The 27917-nt window shown below is 40.7% G+C and overlaps 2 protein-coding genes across 11 annotated transcripts in view; one reads left to right on the plus strand and one right to left on the minus strand.

Moving 5' to 3' along the window:
- Positions 1–4521, minus strand: part of dpp6b (dipeptidyl-peptidase 6b) — an 80701-nt gene extending 76180 nt beyond the window's left edge. The window contains exon 1 of the mRNA XM_086043369.1: positions 4188–4521. Within this exon, the coding sequence (XP_085899495.1) occupies positions 4188–4244 (57 nt within the window). The 5' untranslated portion in view covers positions 4245–4521. The remainder of the gene's footprint in view (positions 1–4187) is intronic.
- A 19827-nt stretch (positions 4522–24348) lies between these two features.
- kmt2cb (lysine (K)-specific methyltransferase 2Cb) overlaps positions 24349–27917 on the plus strand; it is a 65298-nt gene continuing 61729 nt past the window's right edge. For 7 of the 10 annotated variants that reach the window (XM_086042357.1, XM_086042361.1, XM_086042363.1 and 4 more), the window contains exon 1: positions 24350–25327. The gene's annotated coding sequence lies outside the window, so the exon portion shown is untranslated. Of the gene's footprint in view, positions 25328–27917 lie in introns of all 10 variants that reach the window. The other 3 variants (XM_086042359.1, XM_086042358.1, XM_086042360.1) reach the window with 1 other exon arrangement.

A 27917-nucleotide genomic window follows, 5' to 3' on the forward strand; every position in this document is an offset into this window, starting at 1 on the left:
CACCCGTTTTTTGATGAAAAGAGCCAAATTGTGGTTTCATATGAGGTGACAAATCATCGCTGTCCATTTTTTTCATTTTTACGTGAATGGGGTTTCAGCATTAACGTGAAAATTAGAAAAAAAAACAACCCCAAATTCATACATCATGCTCACACCACCGTGGCACCGTGCACCTGTCCCTTATTTAGGAGTGAGAAAGTTGGCAACCCTACACACACACCCACACCCACAAATGTTTGGTTAAGTTGTCGACATGGTCGCCCGGGTTATTTTATTATTATGGTTGAGGCAAATGAAGAGATCAAAATATTAGGAATACCTCTCAATTCACTGCAGTTCAGCACAACTTCAAACTACAGCATATAATAATCAACATCCATCCATCCTCCGCTGTTTCTAAAGCCTGTGTCCTCGCTAGGAGTCGCGGGTGAGCTAAAGCCCATTTCAGTTGATTTTATGTGAGAGGTGGAACACAACCTTAGACTGATTGCCAGTCAATCACAGAAACAAACAAGCATTCACACCCACATTCCCACCTGGACCACTTTGAGTGTTCAGGGAACCTGACAAGCATGTTTTGGGCAAATTAATACTTCTGAGACAATCAATCAAATGCACTGAGTGTTATTGCCTCAGGTGTTGCCTGTTAGTATGTAGGATGGTGCAAGAACTACATAATCAATATCCATCCTAAGCAGAGGGATGAGCCACTGGCCAATGATTTGAGACATTTCGATGGAACCGATGAGGAAATAAAAGAAAAAGGCGAGAAAATAGCAATTATCAATCTATAACTTTGACTTTCTAAGCACAGGTTACCAGGGAATGGACATAAAAGTTACACACTCACAGCTAGTTTAGATTTGAAAAAGCACACATTTGTATAATGATGGGGAAAAGGAGCCACTTGGGGAACCATTTCCACAGCAACACATCAAGAAAGCATCATCACATCAGAGGCAGCAGCAACAGCTTATAAAAGCAACAAATCCTCTAACATAGCAGTTCAACATCCAATAGCCTCACACACTTACTCACTCACGCTCATGTTATGACACTCCAAATGTCCTTGTCCTCCAAAATGGCCAAGGGCGATCAGCTCCAATTATTTACTATTTTATTACGCTGTAGATTTGACTAAACTTGAATATGGCAAGTTTTAAACCTCAGGGGTAGCAGTGTCACACATGACTAATCGCTTTGTTTTTAAGCCGCCAGCAGAGGGCAAACTAACACAACGCATGGGTGCATCTGAACAGAAAGTAAATAGGCGTAAGTGCCATTTATGGCCCAGGATATTCTTTTTACAGTGGCGCATCCAACATGAATGGGATACCCTTTAGCATAAGATAGCAACAAGTGTGAAATCTAAATATTAAAGTGGAATTCAACCCAAACATATTTTTTTTCAAGAATATATAAAACACGGCATTCTGATTAATATTACGTTTGTGGAATATGCGTTAAGCATTCAAATCCACCTCAGGGGGGCGCCATTTTGTCATTTCTGTCGACTGAAAATGACCTCACAACTACCCAGGGCTCAGGTAACGACCAATCACGGCTCAGCTTTAGAAAACAGGCGATCTGTGATTGGTCGTTACCTGAGCCCTGGGTAGTTGTGAGGTCATTTTCAGTCGACAGAAATGACAAAATGGCCGCCCCCAGAGATGGATAAAACGGGTGGATTAACTCTCATTCCACAAACGCAAATGATATTTATCAGAATGCTTTGTTTCAACTAGTGGGCTTGCATCGAACATATTCTTGAAAAAAAAAACTGACTTTTTTAAGATCTTGTATACAAAAAGTTGGGTGATGTGTCCATATGCCACATACACAGCATAATGTATGAAGTGCTGCCTTCACGAATTGAAATGCTTTTATTGACTCACTCTTCCCCGTGGGGATTTTGATAAAAGCATGTCACTGACATCTTATTGAGACATTTGAGAAGTGTTTTAAATTGTAAAAAAATAAAAATAAAATGCATAATTTACCAGACATTGCCCTGTGATTGGCTAGCAACCAGTCCAGGGTATAGCCTGCCTTTTTGCCAGTCAGCTGAGCACAACCAACTGAGGATAAGCGGAATAGAAAATAGCAGATATTATTTTGTAAACCTGTGTATAAACTCAGGATAACTTGGAGGCATGAACTCAAAGCAATTTGTGGGCCGACATGCCCTCCGGAGGCAGACGGGCTTGCGATGATTTAACTTCCTCTGCTTCAACAAAGAAAAGAGTTGCATGCACTGACACATTTTCTTTTCTCCCTTTAGTGAACCCAACAATAGACGTGTCTGTGTAATTCACGTTAACGTTGGATCTTTCAAGCAGGTCTTTCATGGAAACGGCATTGTGGGAGTGCTATTGCTGGGCCGTGACGACATGAAAGAAAAGAATATAGCTCATATTTTTCCACTGAGGGGAGAAATCCGTTCAGCTTAAAGAGGAAGTCAACCCAGAAAATATCTTTGCAATATGTTCTGTGCGGCTTCACTAGTCTAAATATGGCATTCTGATTCATGTTGCGTTTGTGGAATATGAGTAAAATACACCCGTTTTTGTCTATCTCAGGGGGCGGCCATTTTGTCACTTGCTGTCGACTGAAAATGTACCCGAGCCCTGAGCAACTGTGATGTCATTTCAGTTGACAGCAAGTGGCAAAATGGCCGCCCCGTGAGATGGACAAAAATGGGTGGATTTTACTGCTTAACTCATATTCCACGAACGCAATATTAATCAGAATGCCATGTTTCGACTAGTGGGCCTGCATAGAACATATTCTTCTAAAGTAAATTTTGGGGTTGACTTCTCTTTAGGTAGGCATTACACAATCTAGCAAAGGTGCACAACTTGATCAATTATGATAAAGCTGAAAATAACAGAAAAGGATATCCCAGTATTGGTTGGTGTAATTGTCATAATGTCACAGTCTTTATTGTATGTTCCCGATGCTCCGATACATTCTGAATTCATTTTTTTTTTTATTTGGCATTTTACCTCACCCAGTCATCCATTTTCTAATTGCACTTGCCCTGGACTGGCAACAAAGAGAAATAACCAGTCAAACCTGGACAATTTCGACTAAATTGTGGGCAGATCGTGCTTTCCCTCAGAGGGCCAAGACATCAGTGAAAATCTGAATATATAATCACCTCATGATATTATTATGTAACCACAATTGCCCCTTTGTTATTATATAGAAGTATAAGGTCATCCATCCATCCATGTAGCTGCGCCCTATTCCAGCAGAGGTTTGGGCACAAGCGGTGTGCACCCTGAACAGGTTGCCAGCCAATTGCAGGGCACATGTATACAAACAAGCATTCACACTCGAGGACAATTTAGAGTCTTCATTAAATCCGAGAGGTATGTTTTTGGAATTTGGGAAGAAGTTGGAGTTCCCCCCCAAAAACTCCCTCAAGTGAGAAAATTCACAGAGTTTGGAGCCTGCATTTGAACCCCCAACTTCAGAACTGTGAGGCGGGGTCACATGTCAAACGTGGTGCATTTTTGAAAAATTTAATTTGACATTAAATGTCAAGCAAAAAAAAAAAAATATATTTGCATATGCAACGACTTTAGCAAATTTAGTGTGAGGGGTGCAATTTTCTGTTTTGGGAGAGATTTTTTGTCAAAATGAAAGAACATTTTAATTGGTTTAATGGGCAACAAAAAATGATGCAAAGGGCCTTGAGTTTGACAGAGGTGACTTGGTTTTCAATTAACCTCACGTGCATGTTTTGGGGACGAGGGAGGCAGCTGGAACCTACCCGACAAAAAAGCACATGAAATCACGATTAGAACATGCAATTACACACAGGAGGGCCTGCACAAAGATTCAAACCCTCAACCTCTTTGACTGTAAGGCAGTCGTGTTAATCATCCATTTCAGCCCAGCAACTGCATTTCTCATCTTACGATCTCCCTGTCACAATGTGTTATTGCAACGATTGGCCGAGTAGAACAGCACGAGAACTTCTACTGTGAATGATGGACTATGTTAGTCAAAGCAACATTTGGAAAAAGTTCGACCTGGGTAGCAGGAGAAATAAGGATAGAAACACTGATGTGGTTTGTCTCCGTTAAAATACATAAGAACAACATGTCACAAGAACAGCAATGCACATCGATGTCACGTTATTTCTTTAACGAGTCAATAACCACATGAGAAACATGTACCTTTTCTCCCTTGATGGACGTCCGGCGGTAGTTGCCCACACCTGCTGACGAGTTCATGTTCCGGCGGAGTCTGCAACTGCACCACTAAAAGCAACTTCTCCCTGCACGGTGCGTGCAAGGCAAGCACAGTAGGAATGTACCGAGCGAGATCCACACCGGAATTGACGCGCTTTCCCCTCTGCTTTAGATGCCACTGAACGCTGGTAAATGCAGCAATGGGATTAGTTAAAAATGCTGCCCACCTGTAGAACTCACTTGTTCCGATTGGTAAATCTCAACGTGCTGCAGCTCCTCTCTCTTGTAACCCCCCTCTCTCTTTCTCTCTCTCTTTCTCTCTCTCTGGTTTGTATAACCGCTGCTGACTGACAAATTGCATTGAAAAGTGGGGTGGGAAACATCTATTGTCCTCTTGAGCTTTAGCGCTGCTTAAAAAAATCCCACACAACACTTGTGCTATGATGGTACGGGAAGGAGAACACGCTGCATACAGTCAAGCTTTATCAGCAAATTGTAAATACGTGTTTGCTCGTATAAGTGAGAGTCTCATGAAGCAAGCGTTTTTGCTGTGCACTTTGCATCCATGTTTTGCAATTGATTGATTTTTTTTTCGCCGATAGAACCTTTCGAATTCTCAGGATTGCCCAGAATGCACTGCCCCGCGTCCATTTTTTTTTTTTTACCGGTTCATTTGTTATTCTTCAGCGAAGCAGGAACGACGTTTGCCATGCCTACAAAGTGTGCTGTTGTTGGCTGTACAATTCAAGGGGGAAAGATGGAAAAGGATTCTACAGACTAACGAAAGTGATCACAAATAAAAAAAAATAAAAAAAGAAAGATGAAGATGACCGTGTCTGGCAGCAATAAACGGACCCAACCTACCAAACTCCGACTATGTTCGAATTTGCTCGGATCACTTTGTCACAGGTAAAAGATTCTCTGCTAAAATACGATCGCTCATTGTTCTATTCTTTAACGGTAGTATTTAGTTAGACTACCCTGCTAAAAAAGATAAATTAAAAAACGGACTGTCCTGTAGTAGTGTGTTCGTGCGGGCTCGTTGCCCCGCTAGTAGCTGATGAGACTAGCACCAAAACAAAACCATACTGGTCTATGTTGTTTTTAAACTGGGTAAGCCCATTTCAAAACGATGAAACCAGGAAAGTGATTTCATGCCAATCGAGCATGCATCTTATTTCTTAGGTAGTGCTGTATTTCTTGAATGAATGAAGCACTTAGCTCTCACAACCCTCCGGTCGCCATCATATAAATTGCAAACAGACACATCGCGAAGCCAGCCAGATACAAACCTGTCATATGCCTCCATACTTTTATAATTCCGGAAGTCCTTCAATTCACAGAATGGACTCGGATGGAAAATGAGATACTGTAGTGCAGGGCTCCCCAACCATCGGGCCGCGGACCGGCTGCACAAATGAACGAAAGGAAAGAGAATAACAAAGTACCGTACTTCCTGTTTATTTATTATCTGAGGCTGAAAAACATTTTATTTTGAAAAGTAACCGGATTTTCTCCGTTACATCCATCCATGGCTGACCCTTAACGCATGTCAAGTTGTCTCTGTCGCGTAACGCTAATATTTAATGCACAAGCTAGCAAATGAGTAAAATAAACAGACGTATTTGGAAAGTTTCAACTTCAACATTTATGATTGTCAACCCAGACTTCTTTCCAAGCAGATCGGGAAGGGAAAAATCACCTTTAACACGCCTCACACCACACAATAATCGCTCATCCAATAATCAGTCCTTTACAGCTTTGATCGCAATGGACAGCAAATGTTCCGATTTGGCCTGATTGGCGCTATGTGTGTACTCAGCTTTACTGTAGTTTCTCATCTCAATCTTTACGATGATCAGGGGTGAAACTGTCACCTCGCTGGCTCCGCAGTGGGCCATATTCTTTATGGCCATAATGAGGAGGGGGCACGCACACACATACACACACAGGCAGTAAAATGTGGATGCAGTCGCAGAACCACAGGGAGCAAAGAAGCCAAGCACAGCAAATGCTAATGATGGGAGAGGAGGGACCTTTTGTATTACTTCTGTAGCTAATTAGAGAGGGGAAATGGGACAAAGTTTTGTTCTGCTAAAAATATTGCTATTGTGATCATTTAAGGAGTTCTGCAATTATAATTGCACATGTGTTCCGTTGATTAAAGTCCAGCTTTGAGAAAGTCTGTGAAGAAGTGAAAAAACAAACCCACATTTTTTTTCATTTATTTGACTCTGCGGGTAGCACAGTGAAATAGCGGTTATCACTTCTGCCTCACAGTATCTGAGTTCAAAACTGGACTCTTGTGTGGGGTTGGCATGTTCTCACGGATGACCTGTTTTCTGAAGCTGAGCCACGATTGATCGTTACCTGAGCCCTTGGCAGTTGTGGTGTCATTTTCAGTTGACTGAAGTGACAAAATGGCCGCCCTTGAGACAGCTAAAACCAGGTTGAATAACTCTTATTCCACAAACGCAAAATTAATCAGAATGCCATATTTCAACTAGTGGGCCTGCTGGGAACATATTCTTGAAAAATGTGCTTGGGTTGATTTCCTCCTTAAAAAAAAAAAAAAAGGAAAATGTATACGCTTTGCCTGCTGTAGAGGTTGTAAGATTCAACAGCGCTCCCGGAACTAGTGGTAGAAACGCGGTTATGCGCTCCCGGCCTAAATGGGTTAAGCAAAGTCAACAAAAAGACACATGACAGATGACATTTGGTTTCCTGAAAAGTTTTAGAGATGCAAGGATTACGCCTGACATCAGAAATCAGTCCAGGTGGTAGCATACTCAGCGTCTTGCCAAAAGTCAGCTGGCATAGGCTCCAGCTCATCTGCCATCTTTAATGAGAACAGCGAAATAGAAAAATAATACCCAAAGAGAAAATATTTTGGTATGAGGAGCCTCAATTGAGTAGATCCAAGCCTATAAAGCAACACAGTCACACTCCACACACGCAATGCACTAAAGATAAAAAGTACACATTTTTGGTATGCTGGATTGAGGTTAGCATCCAAACATTCGGTCACGTTGCAATACAAATGGAGTTGTTTGTGCATTTGGCGGTGTAAAATAATATACGAGAGATTCTGAAGTACACAAAGTTTTGTGTCTGGCCCAACACTGAGCAGCATGAAAGGATTCTGCCTTCCCGATGCCACCATCAGCACCATGGACAGCAGCCAAGCTCACTGCCGGTGTCCACGGAAGAGCGAGCAGTAGGCTTTACAGCCTCATGAGGCCAATTACACTTGTTCCATTATGGTAGGAAGGCTCAAGTTAAGAAAATGTTTCAGACCACAGAAGTTAGTGCAGACTGTGAACCTGCGCCAAGGAAACCGGCCAGATGAGGCTCTGTGGGGGCCGATGAAGGAACGAGCCCTGAGGGTGCTTTAGGAAGTTCCTCCCTTGTATCGAATGGTCTCAGTCTCTCTGCTTTCATGAGACGATGGCTGGATTTTCACTGCAAGTCAAAGTGTCCGATTCTGATTCAATGCATACATGTGTAACAGGCGATTTTGGCTATTTTCATGTACGCGTGGACTTCACGTGACACATAACTTGACTGCACTGACATGAAACAATCTACAAACACTGAACTCCACAAGACACAACACAAAATATTAACTGTTATATAACCTGGACTGAGTCTCCCCCCCCCCCACTGATTTAAATGAGGGTAACCTCCACATGAGCTCTCGGTAATTATTTTGCTGACAGTATTTAAAGATGGATACACCTATTGCATCAAATTTGTCGGTGCTTACACTGCAGTGTAAATTTGCATCTGTCATTTTTTTTAAATAATGTGTTTGTTTTGCCAGACGTTTCCGGTTCGAATCCTGGTTTGAATATCCCAGTGTGTAGTTTGCGTGCTTCTGTGTCTTCCTCCCACATTTCAAATACATGCGTGTGGGGGTTATTGAAGAATGTAAATTGTCCACAGGTGTGAACGTAAGTTTAAAGATTTTTTTTGTGTGTGTGTGTGTGTGTGTGTCCTTCTTTTTGCTGGTGACCCCGCCTCTCGCCCAAAGCCAGATGGGATGGGCTCCAGCATGCCCATGACCCTGAGAACAAACGCTATGAAGAACAATGCGTTTTCGTCTCTTAACGCTGCAGTGACCACATTCTGTAAACAAATTGTGCTCAATATTTTCAAACCTAAAAATACGCCCATCCAAGTTTGAGGGAAAAGCGCTCGCAGATACTGTTGCAGATGCCGTGCTGCCCACCGTAAAAAAATCAGTATTATAAGGTTACTGTTCTCAATAAAGCATTTTCCATCATATAAATTTGAGATGTGAAAGCCTAGCCGCCAGCACAGATCTTCTTTCAGGCCCTGTGCTTGAAGCATGTTCTCCAGATAGTGCTGAATCAGCTCCGGAACTGCTATACTATACTGTCTGTCCCTGCACGTACACACGCCTCGTGCTTTTTTTGTTTCTGTTTACTGCATTAATGTTTTTTTTTAAAGACTGAAAACATGGAACTCACAGGAGGGTGCATTAAAAGCCGTACAGTCAGAGCGAAAATTAACTTGCCGGATTTGCATATGCCTCATTTATTCCTCCTCCATCATGCAGCAAAATAAAGGATAAATCATGGACTTTCCAATTTCTCTCCCAGATGTCCTTTGCATGACAATAGCAAGTACAAAGACAGACCTTTGCTAAGGCTGAACAATCCCAAACCTGTCTGACTTGTTTGATTGAAAACGAATACAAATAGTGTCATGCCAGCCAGGCAACACAGTGATATACAGTATATCACAACATGCATGTCAACAGCCCCACTTGGTCCCGATGTAAGCAGACAGCAACATGTAAAAAAATTTTTTTTTTTAATTCCACCCTTATCCAGATTTGCCCCAAATACCAATGCACGGCTCCGCAACAAACTGTGGACATCAATTATACAGCATTGGATAATGTGCTGCACGCGCAATTTTTATCATCTTATTGATTTTCTAGAATTTGACTCCACACATGATGAGGGAAAAAAATCGACGTGTGCTTACTGCTCTTATAGTGTGGTGTACGTCAAATGACCAGCACAGCACAGCACACACGCATTTCCAGATCTCCATTAGCACTCATGAGACTTTTGCCACATGGTTTGCACTTGGTAACAGGCCAATTGACGTGTGGAATTTAGCAGTGCACGGTGTTCTTTTTAGGGAAGACGTGGAAGCAGGTAGCTACAGAAAATCACCAAACTAACAAAGGTTGAGAGAACAAGCGCTTTTAAAAGTGTCTCTCCCCATATATGAGGGCAGTTGAATGGCCACCTACAGTAAATACGGGCGCTGTCCTTAGCATTCATTTTCCGTCTTCCACTCTCGCTTTGCCCGGGATTACTATACTTTGCACTGTGTGATTTAGTAAAATCCACTTTAGAGTGCCAGACACACACAACAAAAAACCTCAATGTAACGCGAAGCGGAAAGATGATAAAGCCAGATGTGAGAGCTCATTTACAGCAAAGGTTTATGTATGCACCATCCATAGTCAAATGTGGCTCGCTTATGACCTTGAGAAGTTTCTGCGTTGTGTAATTAATTACGATGTTGAGCGTTTTAGCACCTCAGTGTGTAATAACTAAATGATGTAATAATGTTCCAGTATATGTTCACTGGAATTTAAACGCAAACCTATCCGCCTAGTTTGCAGAGACGCTATCAGCCATGAAATATTTTAAGTCGCCACTACATCACTGCTCTCAAAAGTACACAATGATTTTTTTTTTTCCCCCACCACAACCAAAGACAGTTCATTTTGGTAGTGCATGAGGAGTTTTTAAATTTGTGTCCTCTAAAAACATGGATATAGCCAACACATGCACCTAACAACAAAGCAGAGTGAACTTTACTCTTGGCTGCATTGCTTCTAGTAGGCTGTGTGTTTGAAAATTTGTTGTCCAATCAGATTTCAGCCTCTAGCTCCCATGCCAATCTAATCTACCCAGGGTCATTCATTCAGTAGTTCTGGCCGTAACTTCAACCATTTTAGCAATGGGACTGTTACTTTAACCAATTAAAATCTCAAATTCATCCCCACCAGGCCAGTGAGCCGGCCCTCAATGATGTCAGCATTTTTCAGCCCTCTGATTGGTTGGCCAGGGCAAAACTTGGTACAGCCAATTTCGACTAGCAAAACGGACTTGAAAACTTAATCAGCATATCTGATGAGTATGATATATTTTATATACACTGTTTAGATTTTTTATCATGTTATTAGATAAATATTGGTTCTGAACTGCTCCAGATGTGGCACAGCTGAGTACTTTTATACATTGTAAAATATTGATGGCTTCTACACTGCGCGACCCTACACTGAAAAAAATGGTGCGTTGAATTTACTCAATTTTATTTCGTCGAGTGTGTATTCCACTGCATTTATGTTCCTTTTTCTGTGTACAGAGGTCACAGTTCTATTTTGAACATGTTCACAATTTTTATGTGTTTACAAATGTAACTGATAATTGTACACATTCGGTACAGTGACTGTGATATTGATATTCATTCTTTAATTTTCTACCAATTATCCTGTTCAGGGCCATTTGTGCGCGGCGTATTACATGGTGTGACATTCTTTCAGAGTCGTACCAATAGTAAGAATGCTGCTTCACTCTTCAAAATTAGACATAAACAACACACAAAACCAGCACAGACACACAAAAACAAATGTTTGGCCTTTTAGTACTGCACTGCCAAAAGAGTCATTTGCTCCATCTGTCAGCTAAGTGTATTTGAAGGTAATTTTTTGCCATAGCAACCATAATTGCCTGCTCATTTAACCCTAACCACTAAAACCCCCAAACGGACCCGTGCAAGGGGAACCAACCGCCACCTTCATGCATCAATTTGCAAGCACATTTTGCGATTCTCATGGATGGATCATGGGGGAAATGACATGGAAAGTTTCTCATGATGACGGAAATACCCTTCACAAACACGCACTCACACGCGCACACATACACACACAGTTTTGCATATAGTAGCTGAAAAAAAAAAACTATTCATCATCAGAGTCTTTTGTCTCCAAGTGCTTTGTTGTTTTGGCAAAGATAGTAGAACTATTCATCATGCTAAATGGAGGAAGACGCTGTGTATTTCCGATGTACAGTACAGTACAGTACTTTCCGAAAGGCTCTCAGCCACAATCGACGCTGCCGGATTCATTGGCTTGGAGACAGAAATGATTTACGGCACGTGATTTATGAGGATTCCTTAAGTTGGGAAAATGATCTTGTCTTGCATGGATGGACTTATTTGAAAGTCTGTGGTGTAAACTTTGTTGTAAGGGAATGTTTGATTGGCTTTCTCTTTATGTGTTTATCATTTTGGTTGTAATTTCCATAGTACAACTAAAACACCTCTAGGTATCGTGCGTTGATATTTTAAACTGCAATGTACAAGCGAAATAGTGAAAACCATGTTAATTCATGACTTCCAGTGTCCAGTTAGTGTAGTACTAAAATACCAAATGACAGCTGGTTCAAGGGAGACATTTCCTCCGACTCAGTAGCCTGAGGTGTTGCATATGCCTCCAGCTAAATGTTGTTTACTCTTGACACCCTGCTTGAGCCATTTATAGCTTAAAAGCCTTTCTGCTGAAGATTAGAGAAGGTGTTCCATCTGAAATGTTGCTTACATTTTAAGGTGTGCATAACTCGGCTTTAATGGTGGGAATTTCCACTACGATGATTTCTGCATATTTTTACATTCCATAATACCTGTGGGGGATTTTAACCTTTGTCTATCTCATCAAACTTTGAGGCAATCCATTGACAACTCCAGAGAATTATGGAACTTCTCAAATGGACCGGGACCATATGACTTATTTAGGATTCAGAACATCTAGGTCAGCACGTTTATTTGGGACAGTTTTCATCCTCTTGGTCCTCTGGATTACTCTCTGGACTACTTTAACACGCCGTAGGTCATTGAAATGTACATAATAATGAGAATACTAAAGTTTTGTAACTAAAGGGCACAATAACATGATGTCATGATTGTTGTTCTAAATAACATGAGTCACAATTTGTATTACTATTACTCAGAACTGGGCATACCGCATATGTGACGGACCGGTCCGCCTATTTTGTAGGCGATAGACAGGAAATTGAAAAAATAAATAGTCAGACTAAGCATAGACGAAAGTCCTTTTTTTTCAGTTTATGTAATCGTCTATTTTGTCCATTTTCTTGTTTTTCCTGGCTTGACGCTATACGGACTGGTGGACCATTGATGTTTACTGATGGAAGCGTGGCTAAAATAATGGCAGACAGTTTGGTTTGGCTTGAAAAATAGACGACTTGACGGATGATGGACAGGTACCCAAGCTGCTGACAGAAGACGAATGACGAACTGGCAAACTTGAGTAAAATGCCCACCTTTGGATATATATATATATATATATATATATATATATATATATATATATATATATATATATTCTTTTTTTGTTTCTTTGTTTGTTTTACATTTTTTACCCACAAATAATTTGACATGATTGCATGTAAATATATTACAATATACAATATATACATAATAACTAAAGTCACCAAAAGAACTGTGTAGGAGTAGGTTATAACAGGCACCCAATGACATTACCTGTTATTTTTACTCCTATGGGGCCCATCTACAGTATTTGAGGTGTGGCATTTAAGTGTATATGCACTCAAAGTTAATTGTGGCATGGTGTCTATTTGATCAGAGGCCACTATTAGGGGAAATAACTCCAGCAAACTCTCACAAGGTGAACTTGAAGAGATAAAAAATATATAGTTCCGTTTTCAGGTTTCAAACATCAAGATTAATGAGACAAGTGTTACATTAATCATGGTTTGTGTCCCGGAAAAGTAGGAATGGTACCAAATAGTGGTCTCTGAAAGAAGTAAAAATGCTTTAGAATGTTTGTGCCTTATATGAATAAAAGAAAATGGCACTTCTGAAGATGCAACACCTGCAACACAGTTTAAAATGAGAACAAGCTTAATTATTGACAGATGCACTCCACACTACCTTACCCAGTGGAGAGATTCAGGACAGCTGCGTCTCACAGCTCAACAAGGTGGCCCGTTTCAAAGGAGGTTTGGTTCCCTTTGGAGATAATTCATGTGGAATTTCACATCTGACTGTGAAGAAGAGTAGTGGAAACATTATCAAACACTGGTAACCTAATAGTTCTTCTTAGGTCTCGCTAATTAGTGTGTGTCTAAAAGGATAAAAACTGGAGCCAGACAAGACAAGTGACAAAGTAGTGATTCCTTTCAATTTCTGTTTAAGTACAGTGGGCACACGGATGCGCCCCCCCCCACCCACACACACACACACACACACACACACACACACACACTTGGTCAACACCAAGAATTGGTAATATGTCTCACAAGTCATTCACCACAATAAAATGAAAAGATGAAGAGTTTGAGACTGCAATGGTGTTACCACATAAGCTAAAGAGCTAGTTTAGCTTCTACAATTGTACAACTCTTTCTTCTTTGTATATTCCAGAATATTGGATGCCATGTGACACATTGCTGCCTCTTACAGGTCATTCTTGGTACTGCAAAAGACATCTGGTTTGGGAATGATTGTGGGTGGTCACGTTACATGTAGAGTGTTGCATTTTCCTCATTATGTGTGAGGTCACCCACATGGTAAGAATTGGGTGCACTAGAGCTGGAGAGAGAAATAACTGACTGAACTGCACAAAAGGAGCCAAATTAGCAGGCTGCAGTGCTAAATGTGGTAGTTACTAGTTACATTCAGCTCCATTAGGAAATGTAATATTATGGTACTTACAATTTTGTTGAATTGGCATATTTTTGTCCTAATTGAATTAACATAATATTTCCATTTCACAATGAAAACAAATTAGTATTAATTTTTAAATGACGCCTACATGGGGCAATGAAGCACAATGCGATATATCCCCGACAACACTCATATTAAAAACCAATTTGGTGCTCACAGGAATGGCCATTTAATGTCAATTCTTTTAAAGCGAGCTCAGAGCTCTTGTTGTAATATACAGGCAAACTCCAAAATAAATGTTCCCATTCCTGATACACAAGCTGCACAGAAAACAGGCCTACGCTGATTTATGGACCTTAAAAGTTGCATTTGTCTCACTGCAATAAGAAATGCTTGATTGCATGGATTTTTAAACATGACTGAATGCCTTACGGCTCATCTGATACCATATTTCCTCAAAGCAGTGCCATTTACTGGCCACTTACACATAACATAGGACAGCATACACTCCCAGTAAAAGAAAAAAAACCTAACATCATTGTAGATGGCACACGGTAGGATGTGCGCAAGGAATGCCAAGATGTGTAAACAGATGATGGCTGGCTACTGATATTACTTCAGAAATGTCCTGATATGATAAAAGTATGCATCCAGATGATGAATTATGCATTGGAGCAACGTTTTGATCTGTCTTTTTTGATCCCACTGCTATTTGTCGATTTGTTTAGTATTTCTGAAGAAGAAGAAGAAGAAAGCGAGAAGGCAAACATTTCCATATTTTTTGTAACCAGTTGTTGTCCAAACAAATGTAGAAACTTGACAAGATGAAGCGGTTGTTGCTCCTTTTCACTTTTTTGTATTCAGAATACATTGTGACGGCTGCGAGAAGGGAACCAGAAACAAGACAAAAAACATCACCCCAGGAAAGTAACCGGAAAAAATACATCATTTTATTTGCCAACTGGAAGGAGGAGATAAAAGAAAAATATCCTGAAACAATAGTTCAGTACTACTAACAGTGATGATTTTCAAATATCAGCCCAGTAAATCAAATGCAGGTAAAACTATTCCCCATAGCCATTTCTAATATTATCAGGACAAAAACTTAACAACCATAATCTTTAAATGGAAATTTTATTTGTCAAAATCACATTTATTAGATATAAGCCAAAATGTTCAGCGGGCTTTGGCATGAAGAAGACAAAGGTGAGTACAAGTTACAACATATAATATTCTCCCTACTCAGAACCTGTGAGGAAAACCAATCAGTGCAAAACACACAAAAAAAAATCCTAATAATCAATTAATCAATTATTATTATACACATTCCCCGTAAGAACCAGCTGTACAGAGACAGTTTCATCCTTGTGAATTTTTGTGTCACATTCATTTTATGTGCAGATATGGCTCGAGGACAGAGCATCTGTTCTGGTGTCTTACAGCCCACAACCCGTCCACACAAGTTTGTGGGAGAAGGAAGTTGAGCCCCGTGAATTCATCTGCTCCACAGCTGCAGCGGGCTGGAGACATTCGACACAGCGTTAAATGTACTCAGATGCAGCAAAGGGCTGCTTTGTGGTGCCCTGAGATACAGGATTTAACACTCTTTTAGCCTGCCTACTTCAAAAAAAAAAAAAAAATATCTACCGGTACTTGCTGAAAAATGCCTGACCTAAATAGAACATGGCCGCGATGCTCTATTCTGTATTCCTCTCATGATTTCAGTGCGAAAAATTAGAAAGATCTTTAATGCGCTTATTGTGAAACAGGCAGGACTGCTTTACTAATCTGGTCCAGGAAAATAATTTCCCCATTCTCAATAACGTCAAGGGCCAATTTGTTGCAAGCACAAATTCAAGATTTAGATATTAGTCCGATGGAAAATAGCAGAAGGAATGTTTAAGTTCATAAATATGATGATAGACTGTATATGACGAACAGGGCCAATATCATGGCAACATTTTAATTGATGGCCACAAATAATAAAGAAAATAACAGGCATGAACTGTCTTGTATTCTGTATTTTTCATACTTTAAAGGGGAACATAACAGTTTCTAGTTGGACACAAGGACGTCATTCGGTTTTCATGTACAGAAGGGGCTAGCCCCCAAGAGAAGCACAATAACTTAAGACAGAGAAATTACTTTTCAATGTTTTGGGACAGATTTAACAAAGCTACAGTAACATACTGTGTAGAAAACAGATGCCAAGTATCTTAAAGTGATGTCAAAAATGTTCTTAAAAATAATATGTTTTATGAGCCCCCTATGAGTCTAAACACGCCATTCTGATTAAAATTGCATTTGTGGAATATGAATTAAGCAGCAAAATCCACGTTTTATCCATCTCAGGGTGCGACCATTTTGCCACTTGGTGTCGACTCATGACATCACACTTGCACAGGTAACGACCAATCACGACTCAGCTTGTGAATGTCAACAGGTAGATTAGTGGAGCGCAAAGAACATATTATTGTAAAGAACATATTTGACTTGACTAAACCCAGTATTCTGCAAGCTACACTACTTGGAAAATGTGGCAAGCTAAGCTACATTTAAATGGCAAAAGTAGCTAAACTAAATTAAGGCTGCTTCAGTTGGGTGGAGCCTCTTTTTAAAAAAGGCACATTTCAAATGATAAAGAAACACTTAACTGTAAAATCTCTGGATAATCATGCTTCCTGTTACCACTGCGTAATAAAAGTCTTGGGCCAATATAGTGATCTCACTGAGTCATTATTAACATAACATACATACATAGCGTTGCCATTTGAAGTTATTAAATATAATATGAATTATTCAACAAGCACACAACAGGTTTTTGAGAGAGAAAAATAACAATATAATTACGCACACACTCACAGTGTGAAAATGGAGAAAAAAAAGGTAAAAAAAGGTCCAACTACCAGAGACCTCACAGCTGGCTATGGCTTCGTCAACAATCACATCAAAGCAACTCTTTCTTATCTTTGGGATTGTTAGATTCGACCCCAAACAAACAAATTAAAAGCCATCTTTGAAGAGACTCTGCAAAACAGGTGGCTGCAGCAGTAAAACCTCTTCGAAAAAGCACCTGTATAAGAACCTCAATAGAGCTGGAAATCCCAAACAGTGAGGCACAAAACTCCGACTGCTTAAGACCAAGTCCAGCTCTGTCTCCATCTTGGTATCTCAGAGGAGCAGGAGAAAATCCTGGATATTTGAACCCCAGTGGATATAGTGTGATTTAGGCAAGTTTAATAAGGTGTCTTGAGAGTTCAGCCTGCTATCCTGCAAAAAGAAAGATGCTAATGTTGTCAGGATGAATGGCTGCTTGTTTGAGTCCTAACATTTAGTCGGTGGCGGATGAATTTGGGTGTCTGCTATTTTCACATGGATGCAGTATTTTCACATAGATTCCTTGATACTATCATTTATGTTAACCACATATTTAAAGATTCATTTAACATTCGATCCGAATGCAAATTGGAAAATAACGTCTTAGAAATGAATGTTTGATTTTTACAGTCATTGTCAATTGAAATCTTTACTTTCACACCATAGCAAGCAAAGAAAATGGCTGAGAAGTTATTGTTTATCATATCATCCGCAGTCATGGTTTCATGAAATAAAATGCACACATCTTGCTTGTATTACGATGCGTTGAGCCAGGTTCTGCACACCTACACGCACACACAGCCTACGCGCATGTACACAAGCGCCGATCAGTGAGACGTCGTGTCACCCTGGCCACCCCACTGAACAATTTCTGGCAACGCCCCTGAATTTAACGTCCTAATCATGCATGGTTTGGGAATACCCTACACAAGAATGGACGTACATGTAGACTGCACAGGCCAGAGATGAAATTCAAAACCAGAAGCTCAAAACTGTAAGGCAAGCATAACCAGTGGACCACTTTGGTGAAATTATGATGAAATGAAAGACACTCAGGTGGCTTATGTTCTTGTTTCAATCAACCATGCCATAAAGTACCATTTCGCTCTATTCCCTCAACTCTGAGGCACAATCCCATCTGTGGGGAAACAGTCTTTTTTTTCTTTTAACTATCACAGCATGCAGACTGATTTTTTTTTTTTCCGGACCGGCACGCCACTCCTCCATCCCCGTAGCTCTTTTTTTTTGGACATCTTCCCACATGAGTATAAATAGATTCTAATTAGCAGTTCCAGCCATGGCCAATGGAATTGTTCATCAAGTTTGGAAGAACACTCAAAAAGCCTTTATACAGTACATGAAAGCGTGAGTGAAAGTTACAAGAACAGGAAGGCCCAGATGGTGAATCACCCAAGGGTACATACACATGGCTGTCAAGATATGACCATATCACAAGCTGACGATCGCATGTTCAACACTATTTAAGCAAAGTCCACATTTCAGTCAGCAAAATACAGAAAAACTGTGATACAGTACAGAACAACAAAGTAGGAAGTGCTGCCTCCACAAGTGAAAATACCTAAATAGGCTTCAGCGGCACTTGCTTTCCCCTTGAATCTGTTATACCAGGGCTCCACCCCCAGTCGTCATGGTAACAAAAGCCAGTCTCGATATTGGCCCCAACGATGTTTGTTTACAGTGATCCCAGCCGACTGCAGAGATAGTGATAGCACAATGGCAAAATTTTCTAAGTCTACTAGAACCTTACGTCTTCTACCTCTTTTTTCTTATCTGTCGTGCTTCAAAGGTTGTCATGACCAACATTGCCTGATATCACACATTTGAATCATCCCCGAATTTTTATGACTATCAAGTAAGTTCACCTTTTACCAGAGCTGGCCACTTGACCCTTTTTCGCTGGTCAGACCCCAGCCACTCCGGCCGCGACCCGGGTACCCTTCCGGCCTGGACACTCCGGCCTTATTCATAAAAATGATCGGCCAGACCCCGTTCCGGCCCGCATCCCAGCCAAAAAAAAAAAGGTGTCCGTGTATGACGCCGCTGCGGGAGGGATGCTAACGGCTTTTGCCTGTGATAAACTATAGAAATGCTGCATAAAACTCATCACATCTAAAATGAGGCAACAAGGGGACTACAGTATGCAGTACTGTAACATATATAAAAATGGAAGCGGAAAAGTGGGGGGGAAACACATTTTCACCTGCTAGAGCGTTTTTTTTTTTTTCTAAAACGACATCATGAGTTAGCGAGAAAAACTATAGCTTACTTGAATATATATATATATATATATATATATATATATATATATATATATATATATTTTTTTTTTTTTTTTTTTAATTAATTATCTTACTTTAGGCCATCAATATTACCACCACTTGTAGAACTCGTGCTGTATCTCCATTTGTTGAAAAATGATTCAATTTCTTCTGATGCAAGTAAGTACGCACAGTTGGTAGTGACCCATTTGATGCGTTCTGTGGCAATTTTTGTCATTTGCCCATTTCGCCGAGTAGGTTCAGATGAACTTTTGACCGATTAGTGGGCCGGACTAAAATTCACCTCCGGCCTTGCTTAGTCCAGCCCTTTTTTAAAACTCGTCACCCCCAATCCCCCCGCCCCAAGCAAGGGCGTCCGGCCGGGTCGGAGGGCCGGACCGGTCCGGCCCCGGGACGGACTGAACCAGCTCTGCCTTTTACTTCAACCTCCAGCGTTTAAAAGGTAAGCCAAAGTCATTCCATAATGAGCTCAAAACCCTTCGATGTCAGAGCGGAATTTACATTGCAAATGTAACTGAAATATTTAAACATTTTATCTCTTGAAAATTAAAGATTAAGGGAGTGTTTCTCTATCCTGAAGGCTTTTGAGGTTTTTTGACGCTCTGGGGTCTTTAGCACTCACACAAAAGAGCTGCATTGGAATGAAGTAAGGAAAATAATTAGCTTTAGTCCAGGGAATTATCATTGTCTGGGTTCATACAATGGTTATTGTCATGAAGACAAAGTGCGGATGCCAGTGTCTGGTTTCATGTTTCGATATGAATATGATCCATCTGATCACCTGGCAGCTGTCTGTTGTGTTTTTCTGTTACTGCAAACTGCAAGATATTTATAATGAACCCCAAAAGCCCATATGGGGTATTAACTGACAAAGATGAAAACAAGGCATATTTTTGTGACTTTTAGACTTCCTTTTAGTTCGTTTTATAAATATGAGATGTAGTTTCAGTTATTTATAGTTTTTTTTTTAAAGCACTCATTTGTATGTTTTTCAATTTTAGTTTGAGTTACAAAATTTTTGTCAGTTTTTGTTCATTAAAATAACCTTGGCCAGACGTCAACAAATCTCATGAGGCTCCAGCTCATTCAGCGACCTCAAGTGTGTTTTGCTTTCCTGTCTACAGATTAACCAAACTAATTCAATGGGTCTGTTTAAGGCTCTGTATACAGGTACTGTGTGCTGTGACAAACCACTTGAAGGCACCTATCATGAAAGTACAGCAAATCAGCTGCTTTGTACTTTTACTAACACTTGCTGGTGTGGGGCTAACAATGTGTAGTTTGCAAATGAGCCCATTTTATCTCTCAGTCACACAATGACTTGGAAAAAAAAAAAGATTCCGAATGCTAATAGCCAAAGGGCATCAAGTAAGTGCAGCAATGTGAACAGAGCTCCTTAAGCCTTTATCTAATCAGTGTTAAATTAATTATATTCCTCTTTTGGTGAAGTGGCAGAGTGCTATTTGAACTCAGTTGTCTGCAAATAGTTACATAAGCTTCTTTCAAGGAGACATTATTTCTGGAATGATTTTCTACCTTTACCTATTCGCTGGCCTTTCGTCAAATAGCCAGATCCTTCGTCTTCTTTGCTTAGGTTGATTAAAAAATACACCAAAGTGTGCAATTTAACTCCAATATATTAACAATGGCCAAATAGATTTAAAAAGGATGATGCAGAGGTTTTCATTCATCTAATAATTGAACAACCCGTTTGAATTTACTGTCATTCAAAGGGTTGTAGAAAATGGATCCATACTGCCCTCTGCCTGTTATAGGCGACTTCAGCTCATGGTCACTGAGCTGAAGTCTCAAGGATTCACAAGTGTTGTTTTTTTTTTGTCATCACACAAGGTATCAGTGCAGCAATTCTTTTTATAAAGTGTGACGTGACGATAACCTTAAAACTTTAAATCAAACTTTTTGCAACTTAAGATGGGTCTGGGTGCTCAGTGTACAATAAAAATACATACACTAATTAACTTGACTAAGTACCGTATAGAATATAAATCACATACTATAACTGAAAATTAAAATGGCATGAAAATGACCAGAGAAGATCCCTAACAAAGTGCACACAATTACCATAACGAAGTGTACACATTTGCCAAGGATGAGTTGCAGTATTTTTTTTTTTATGTGGTTGTTGCCTGTTTTACAGGAGGATAATCAAATTGACATCAAATCATTGCCTGTACAGTTCACAAAGGTTTTGTGATACTGTCGGTCTGAGCCGGGAACAAATGAATTCACAATAATTAATTCATATTAATTCCAATGTGAACAATTGTTTTGAAATGACAACAATTTGGAAGTCAACTAGCATGACAAAACAGATTGTATTCAACTTTGGGTCATTCTGGAAGAACTATCATTTAGATGATTTGGCTATATCCTCCACTGATGTTGGAGGAATTTTAGAAAAAATAGGTCGACTGGTATGCAAAATGTTACTGAAAATACAAGTAGAACTTTTCTTTTGTTAAACTGATTCTTTTTTTTTAGGTAGCCTTGCTATTGTGCCACATTTCTTCTATTGAAAACAGGCGCGTAAATAACCAAGTTGAACATGGCTGAATTAAAATTTTGTTTAGTTTTAAGGAACAGGTGTCACACAAGAACCCGATCTGCTGTGAATGCTTGCCAACATTTTTCCTTGCCTTTTTATATTCTAAACTACTTATCCATCGTTAAAACGATAATCAATTGAAGGTGAAATTATACAATATGAAGGGGCTATTAGGGAAGGGACAGGATGTTTTACTGCCTGGCGCTCTACCAACTCCTGCAGTGCATAAACAAATAGGGGCGGCATGGCTGAGAGAGGTCGTTTTCCAACCCAGAGGTTGTGGGTTCAATCCCTGGCCATTGTGACCATGTCGAAGTATCCTTGAGCAAGATACTGAACCCCCAGTTGCTCCTGATGCTGTGTCATCAGTAGGTAGATGAGTTACAGTGTGAAGCGCTTTGAGTATCAAAGGTAGAAAAGAGCTATACAAATGACAGCCCATTTACCAAATACAATGCAGCTAAGGCAAGGCCAGCCAAAGTTTACCGACGCAGGCCAGTTCCAATTTTAGAAATAAATGTGATGAAATCAACACGTTCTTGCTTTTTAAAAATGATTTCATATTCAATGTTTTGAGTTGTATTTTTTTTAACTGATCAATCATCATTTATGTTTTTATCGTGAATCACACATTTTTTGTGCATCAGGTTAAATCCTTCTCTAAGGAACAGCTTGAATGTGATATACAGCCCAGAAAATTTTGAATATTAACTATTCAATTAGATTTTATACTGGGGAAAAAAACGTGAAAATGCATGCTAACTACACAGAAATAATATGTTCTTAAAGTCTTAAATGCCACAGTTTAAAGACACAAAATATGAATCAATCATTGAAACCTAGGTTATTATATCATGAAGGGCCAGGATGTGGTCACATCATTAAATACATAATATTTAAAATAATTTAAATACAAAAGACTTAAACACACATACTTCACTTCTGTTGGCATCTTATTTCATTTTAGGTGCAGCATAACAGCTAAATGCTGCTTCCTCAGAGCCCTCCTGGGTTTATATCCCATTAGCATTGCTTTAATGTATTCAGGACCTAATCCATTCAGCGACCTCTAGGCTAGTAGCAAAACATTAAAATGTATTCGAAAGCTGACTGGCGGGCAGTGTAAAACCAGAGATGGCAAATTCAGGTCCAGAAAGTAACCCCGCCCACACAGTTTATCTTGAGCCACAGGTGCTTCTAATCAACTGCGCTCGTTTACCTGCCGGTTGAGTAGAAGCACCTGTGGCTAAAGCCAAACAAACTGTGACTTTCTGGACCTGGATTTCCCATCGCTGTTTAGGACTGCAATAATATATTGTGATCTCTTTGTTTTGGTCAGAACCCAAGCCGTAGCGTTCTGAATAAACTGCAGTTGTTTGATGCTCTTTTGAGGGAGTCCAGTCAGAAGACCATTACAAAAACCAAGTCTACTGCCACCAGATAAGTTAACAATTGGCAGTTTCTTCTTCTACTACTCGTTTTTCTTTTACTCTGTATTCTGTGGCTGCCTCTCAAGTCCACGGGTGGTATCCTGAAGGGAAGCAGCCTGACTCCATAGAGCTGCTGAGCAATATGGTTACGTCATCAGATCTTTTGGCCCGGGAGAGAAGAGAGCAGAATTGGTTAGACACCGCCACCCAGCGGTGAGATAGAGCATCCTCTGCTATCACAAGAACCTCGGGCCGGTGGACTTGTATTGAAATATTGTTGATTGGATTACATTTCCTCTCCTGTCTCGGGTGTCTTTTACTGAATGAAAGCCATAAGATACAAACACCATAAGATAACACGTGGTTTCTACCAGCATTAAAAGATAGTCTACCAGCAAGTCAACATACGCTTTTAATATGAAATCAGTATGGCTTTGGTTTGATGTTTCTCTTCATCACAAAGGACGCATAACAATAACTGTGTTTGCAATCTAATTTCAACAGTTTGCTGTTTTCCTCACAGCTGATTAAAGAATTTCAAATAAATTGCAGAGTCGCTGTGTTATTGTCATGGTGTCCAACAGGGGGAGCTCGTGGTCCAAGGAAGAGATGCCAATATTTCGTCTTCCATTTAAAGACAGATAGCCACCCGCCCCACCAATTTAGCGTATTTAGACTTTAAAAAGCGGGTTCGAATTGTTTAAAACGACCAGGGAACATTATTTACATCAATACACAACGCCCTATGCGTTTTGCATTTTATGTACAGTATATTTACTAGAAGTCGAACCCCGAGGGCCTTTCCGAAATTTAACCCCTGCGTTACGGCCCGTGTGCTTGTTTGTTGGCCACTTCTGCAAAACACAGAGCACAATCGGCAAATGTGTCAGGTAGCGTGTGTTTCTTTGAATGAGAATTGAGGAAGAATGACATCGCTAGTGAATGCGATAGGTTTGTGCGCGTGTCGTGCACGGGAAGCCACCCGAACGAGCCCGGAACAACCATTTCTCGTGTTAAACTCCACCCGGCCTGGTCCATTATACTGTACCTAAGAGAATTGTTAATAACTGTTTGTGTCAATGAAGCCGTTTATGGGAATTTGAAACCAGTCGTTGTGCTAATTTGCATTACGTACTATCCTCGACAAGCTCCCTTCCAGCCCGGTGTTCTCCCGTACGCCATATTTTCCGCCCTGCTCGCCATTATTTTATTTACTAAATGCCGATATCACTCCGCCGGGTCAGAGAGTATTTTGAAGAAATTGGCATCCGGGTTAGAGCGATGTTTTTGCTTCAGTGTCCCGTCGACGTTGTTTCGAAATCGCTACATTTATGACATATCTGTCCCTCGATGTTAGCGCCAAGGCAGAAATAATTTTACACTCGATGTTAGGTGGATCTACTTTTTGAGCAGCCAAGAAGGGGGGCGTGCTTCGGTGCCACTTATCATTAGCCATGGCCACAGTTCCAGACTGGACCGAGGCGCAAGCATCAACTTAATTTTGCGACATTTCCACCTCCATTTCGCAGTTATTTCTCGCCGGATCCGACGCCGAGGTCCCATCGAGCTCATGTTTATTCGTTCATGTGTGGCGAGGCGCCTGTTACTGCGTGGCAGGGTGGCTGCGAGCCTCTCGTAACTGGCCGCTGGGTCCCGCAGCTTGTCGCAGCTGAAGAAAATAGAACCAGTTGCCAACAGAGCCGTCGGCGACCCCCTCCGAGCCGTCGCCTGGCGCCTCGCTGTGGATCCCAACGCCGTCATGGAGCGTTGACTCGGATTTTTGGGGGGCTTTTTGCCGAAGGTGAATGCGAGACATTTCTGGCAGTAGACTTGGGTGGCTAACAGCAAGTAGCTACATAACCCCAACTCGTGCGACGACAGCTGTCATTGGAGAAAGGAAAGTGATCCCCCACCTCCGCTCCTCCCAAATGCGTGTGCCAGGGAAGCGCTTTTTCTGACGGATTTAAAAGCAGCGCACCTTGCATCAAATGGGCAAAGTTGGGAATAACCTTGCGGCGCTGGAATATAACGATACGCGCGATGCGTTTTTGAGAGCTGCGCTTCATCCGAGAGAAGCTAGCTAGCTTGGTTAGCTCGCTAGCTAGCTAGCTGGTTGATCAAACCTTGACGTTTCATCCCCTCCAGCAATTCTGGACATGAAGAGGATAATTCACTGTTCTTAGGGGCTGGAAGGTATGGCAAATTCGTGTTTTTTTGTTCAACTTTATTGTTTATGGTTGATCGAAGCTACAAAATCCATCTCCCGACGGTGGGGGGCTTGTCGCCTCCGTGACTCGGACTATTAAACGAAACATTCTGTCGAACGAATGTATTTCGTATGCTGTATTTACATGGGAGTTGCAACACCATCGAAACATTCACACACTGACTGTGCTCGTTTTATTTGTGTGCAACGCGAGCAAAAGCCACGCCATTATGTAAGCATCCTCTCCACTTGTGTGGCATTGTAGTTCACCAACACAGTTGCGTTTCATTCAATAGACCTAGCCTTTGTGTGTGTGTCTGCGTGTGTGTGTGTGCGCGCGCGCGCGCGTGTTGGGCACAGATGCTCATCGCCGCCTGGGAAGTTGGCTCATAGACTGCCTGGTTATTATCATCTTCCTCCGACTGATGTAACGCAGCTTTTGGTGAAAATGCTGCAAACATGCAGAGTTTGTCTCTCACTTAAACTAGTTGCAAGCAATTGCACACAAAGGTGAACCTGTTTGCTCAGTGAAACACTTTCAAACTCTTCCCAGAACCGAGTGGATTAAGTTCCAATACCAAGCATTTTGTTTTTGTTTTTTCCCCCCTTTCTGTCATTACGGTTCAATACAACGGGCTAGCAGCTATCGTTTGTTAGCTGTGTGCGTGCGTGTGTGTGTGTGTGTGTGTGTGTGTTTGCAAGTGCTTTGTGCCCAAGCTGGAGTTAACAAAAGCTTACGTTTGCATGTGTACTCTGGAACCCGTGATGGTAGTCGTGACTACCCTGGGGGCTCACCTCAAATGCTCCCATGTTGGGTGTCATCGCCGTCAGAAGAGAGACATGGTCCAGTTGTGACTGGACCCAACTAAGTTCCAGAGAAGCGTCTCAAGCCTTTTATTCTGTAAACAGGTTCAAATCTGTGTCATTTTTGCAGTAGCCATTGACAGTAAAATGAAGCATCAAGTCCGCACTGCAAATAACCCCCAAAAAGTGCAATGACTTGAAGGTCATCATGTTGTAAGGAAAATGTTATATGTATGAGTTTGTAAATTTATATATAAAAATGTTGGGAACCCCCGATTTTTTTTTTTTTTAACAGACACACCTGCATTACTCAGCATGTTTAAACATATTGAAATACAGGTGTTCACTGCCATATATATTGAATGTAAAAAAACAAAATATTGAATCTTTTGTAGTCTATCTTTAAGAGGCGTGGCCTAGTGGGATGTGTAGGGCAATTGGAAAAGGTCATGTATAATGACGTCAGCCGAATAATGTTGCAATGTTACGAGAATGAAGTGGTGGTAATGTGAGAAAAAGTACAAAAAATACTGAACTGATTCAACATTAGCGATAGTCGGCAAAGGGAAAAAAAAATCGCTCAACACATTCCACACCACAGGATAATCTTTTCAAAACATCCTACAACCTTGCCTTTGCTGATTTTCAAATTTGATAATCAAATGAGGTCCAACTATACTAGTTACTTGTTGCTTTACAGGAATAAAAGCATTTGTTTTGGTCGGGCAGTTTGTTGATGGGGAAAAAGACAGAACTGAAATGAAAGTTCTCATAAATTGGGCGATAGAGAGATGGATCCCATGATGATTGAACAAAGACAACAAAAGAATTCATTACAGTCTGTGTTTAGAGCTTTCTCACAAAGATTTGTGCAATCATTAAAATTGTTCATACAGCTGGTATTGATGTGTGATAGTATTTACTATTTACCGTAATTGTTTTAAAATCCATCCAAGGCCCACCATGCACACACAGAGCGGCACGGCCGAACCTGACTGAACTGTCATGCAGTGTTGTGCAAATACTTTAGATACATATAACACTGTTCAAATCAGTGGCACCTCAAAATGTTTCCTGAAAAGAATATTGGGGGGGTTGCAGTTTTGCTGTTACAGCGCATCGTTAGGTGTGCCAAGGTCGATCGCCAGGTAGGCGCGTGATACATTTTGTTTGCGACTGGCGTTTGGCCACCTCACTTGGTGTGCGGAGTGCTTTGCAAATGTCAGTTGCCCCCCCAAAAATTGTATTCTAATAATTCTGTTATTTTCTTGCCAACATAATCTGGGTACTCTTTCGTATAGTGGTGTCCTTCTAAGGACGTCTCTATCTTTCATTTTTGGACCACCATCTGTCTGCGTTTGGTGAAAAGCTTGTCAAGTAGGGCTGCCACAAACTATTATTTTGCTAGTCGATTAATCACCAACAGTAGTCGCGAATAGTTGACCAATCGGATCATATGTAAATTGCGGCTAAATAAAACTAAACACTTGTATTGGTTTTTAATTTTGTTTTTATTCAACCCTGATCTGAAAAGTTTTGTTTTGCTTCTCTAATATGCATACCGGTAATTAGCTCTACAATACATATTCCAAATTATAAATGCGACCTCAACCTCATTGGTGTTTGTGATCATATGCGTCCCAAAGGTGACCCGCATACATAGAAGAAGAGACGACGACGACATCACTAACAATGTAGTGTTTACGGAAGTAAATGTAGTGCAGCGTGTCGGGGCATTTCGACAGTGGAGCGAATCGGTCGGAGGTAGAAATA

The sequence above is a fragment of the Filicampus tigris genome, chromosome 10 (genome assembly GCF_054856515.1).
Source record: "Filicampus tigris isolate MCC_2025a chromosome 10, RoL_Ftig_1.0, whole genome shotgun sequence".
Lineage (NCBI taxonomy): Eukaryota > Metazoa > Chordata > Actinopteri > Syngnathiformes > Syngnathidae > Filicampus > Filicampus tigris.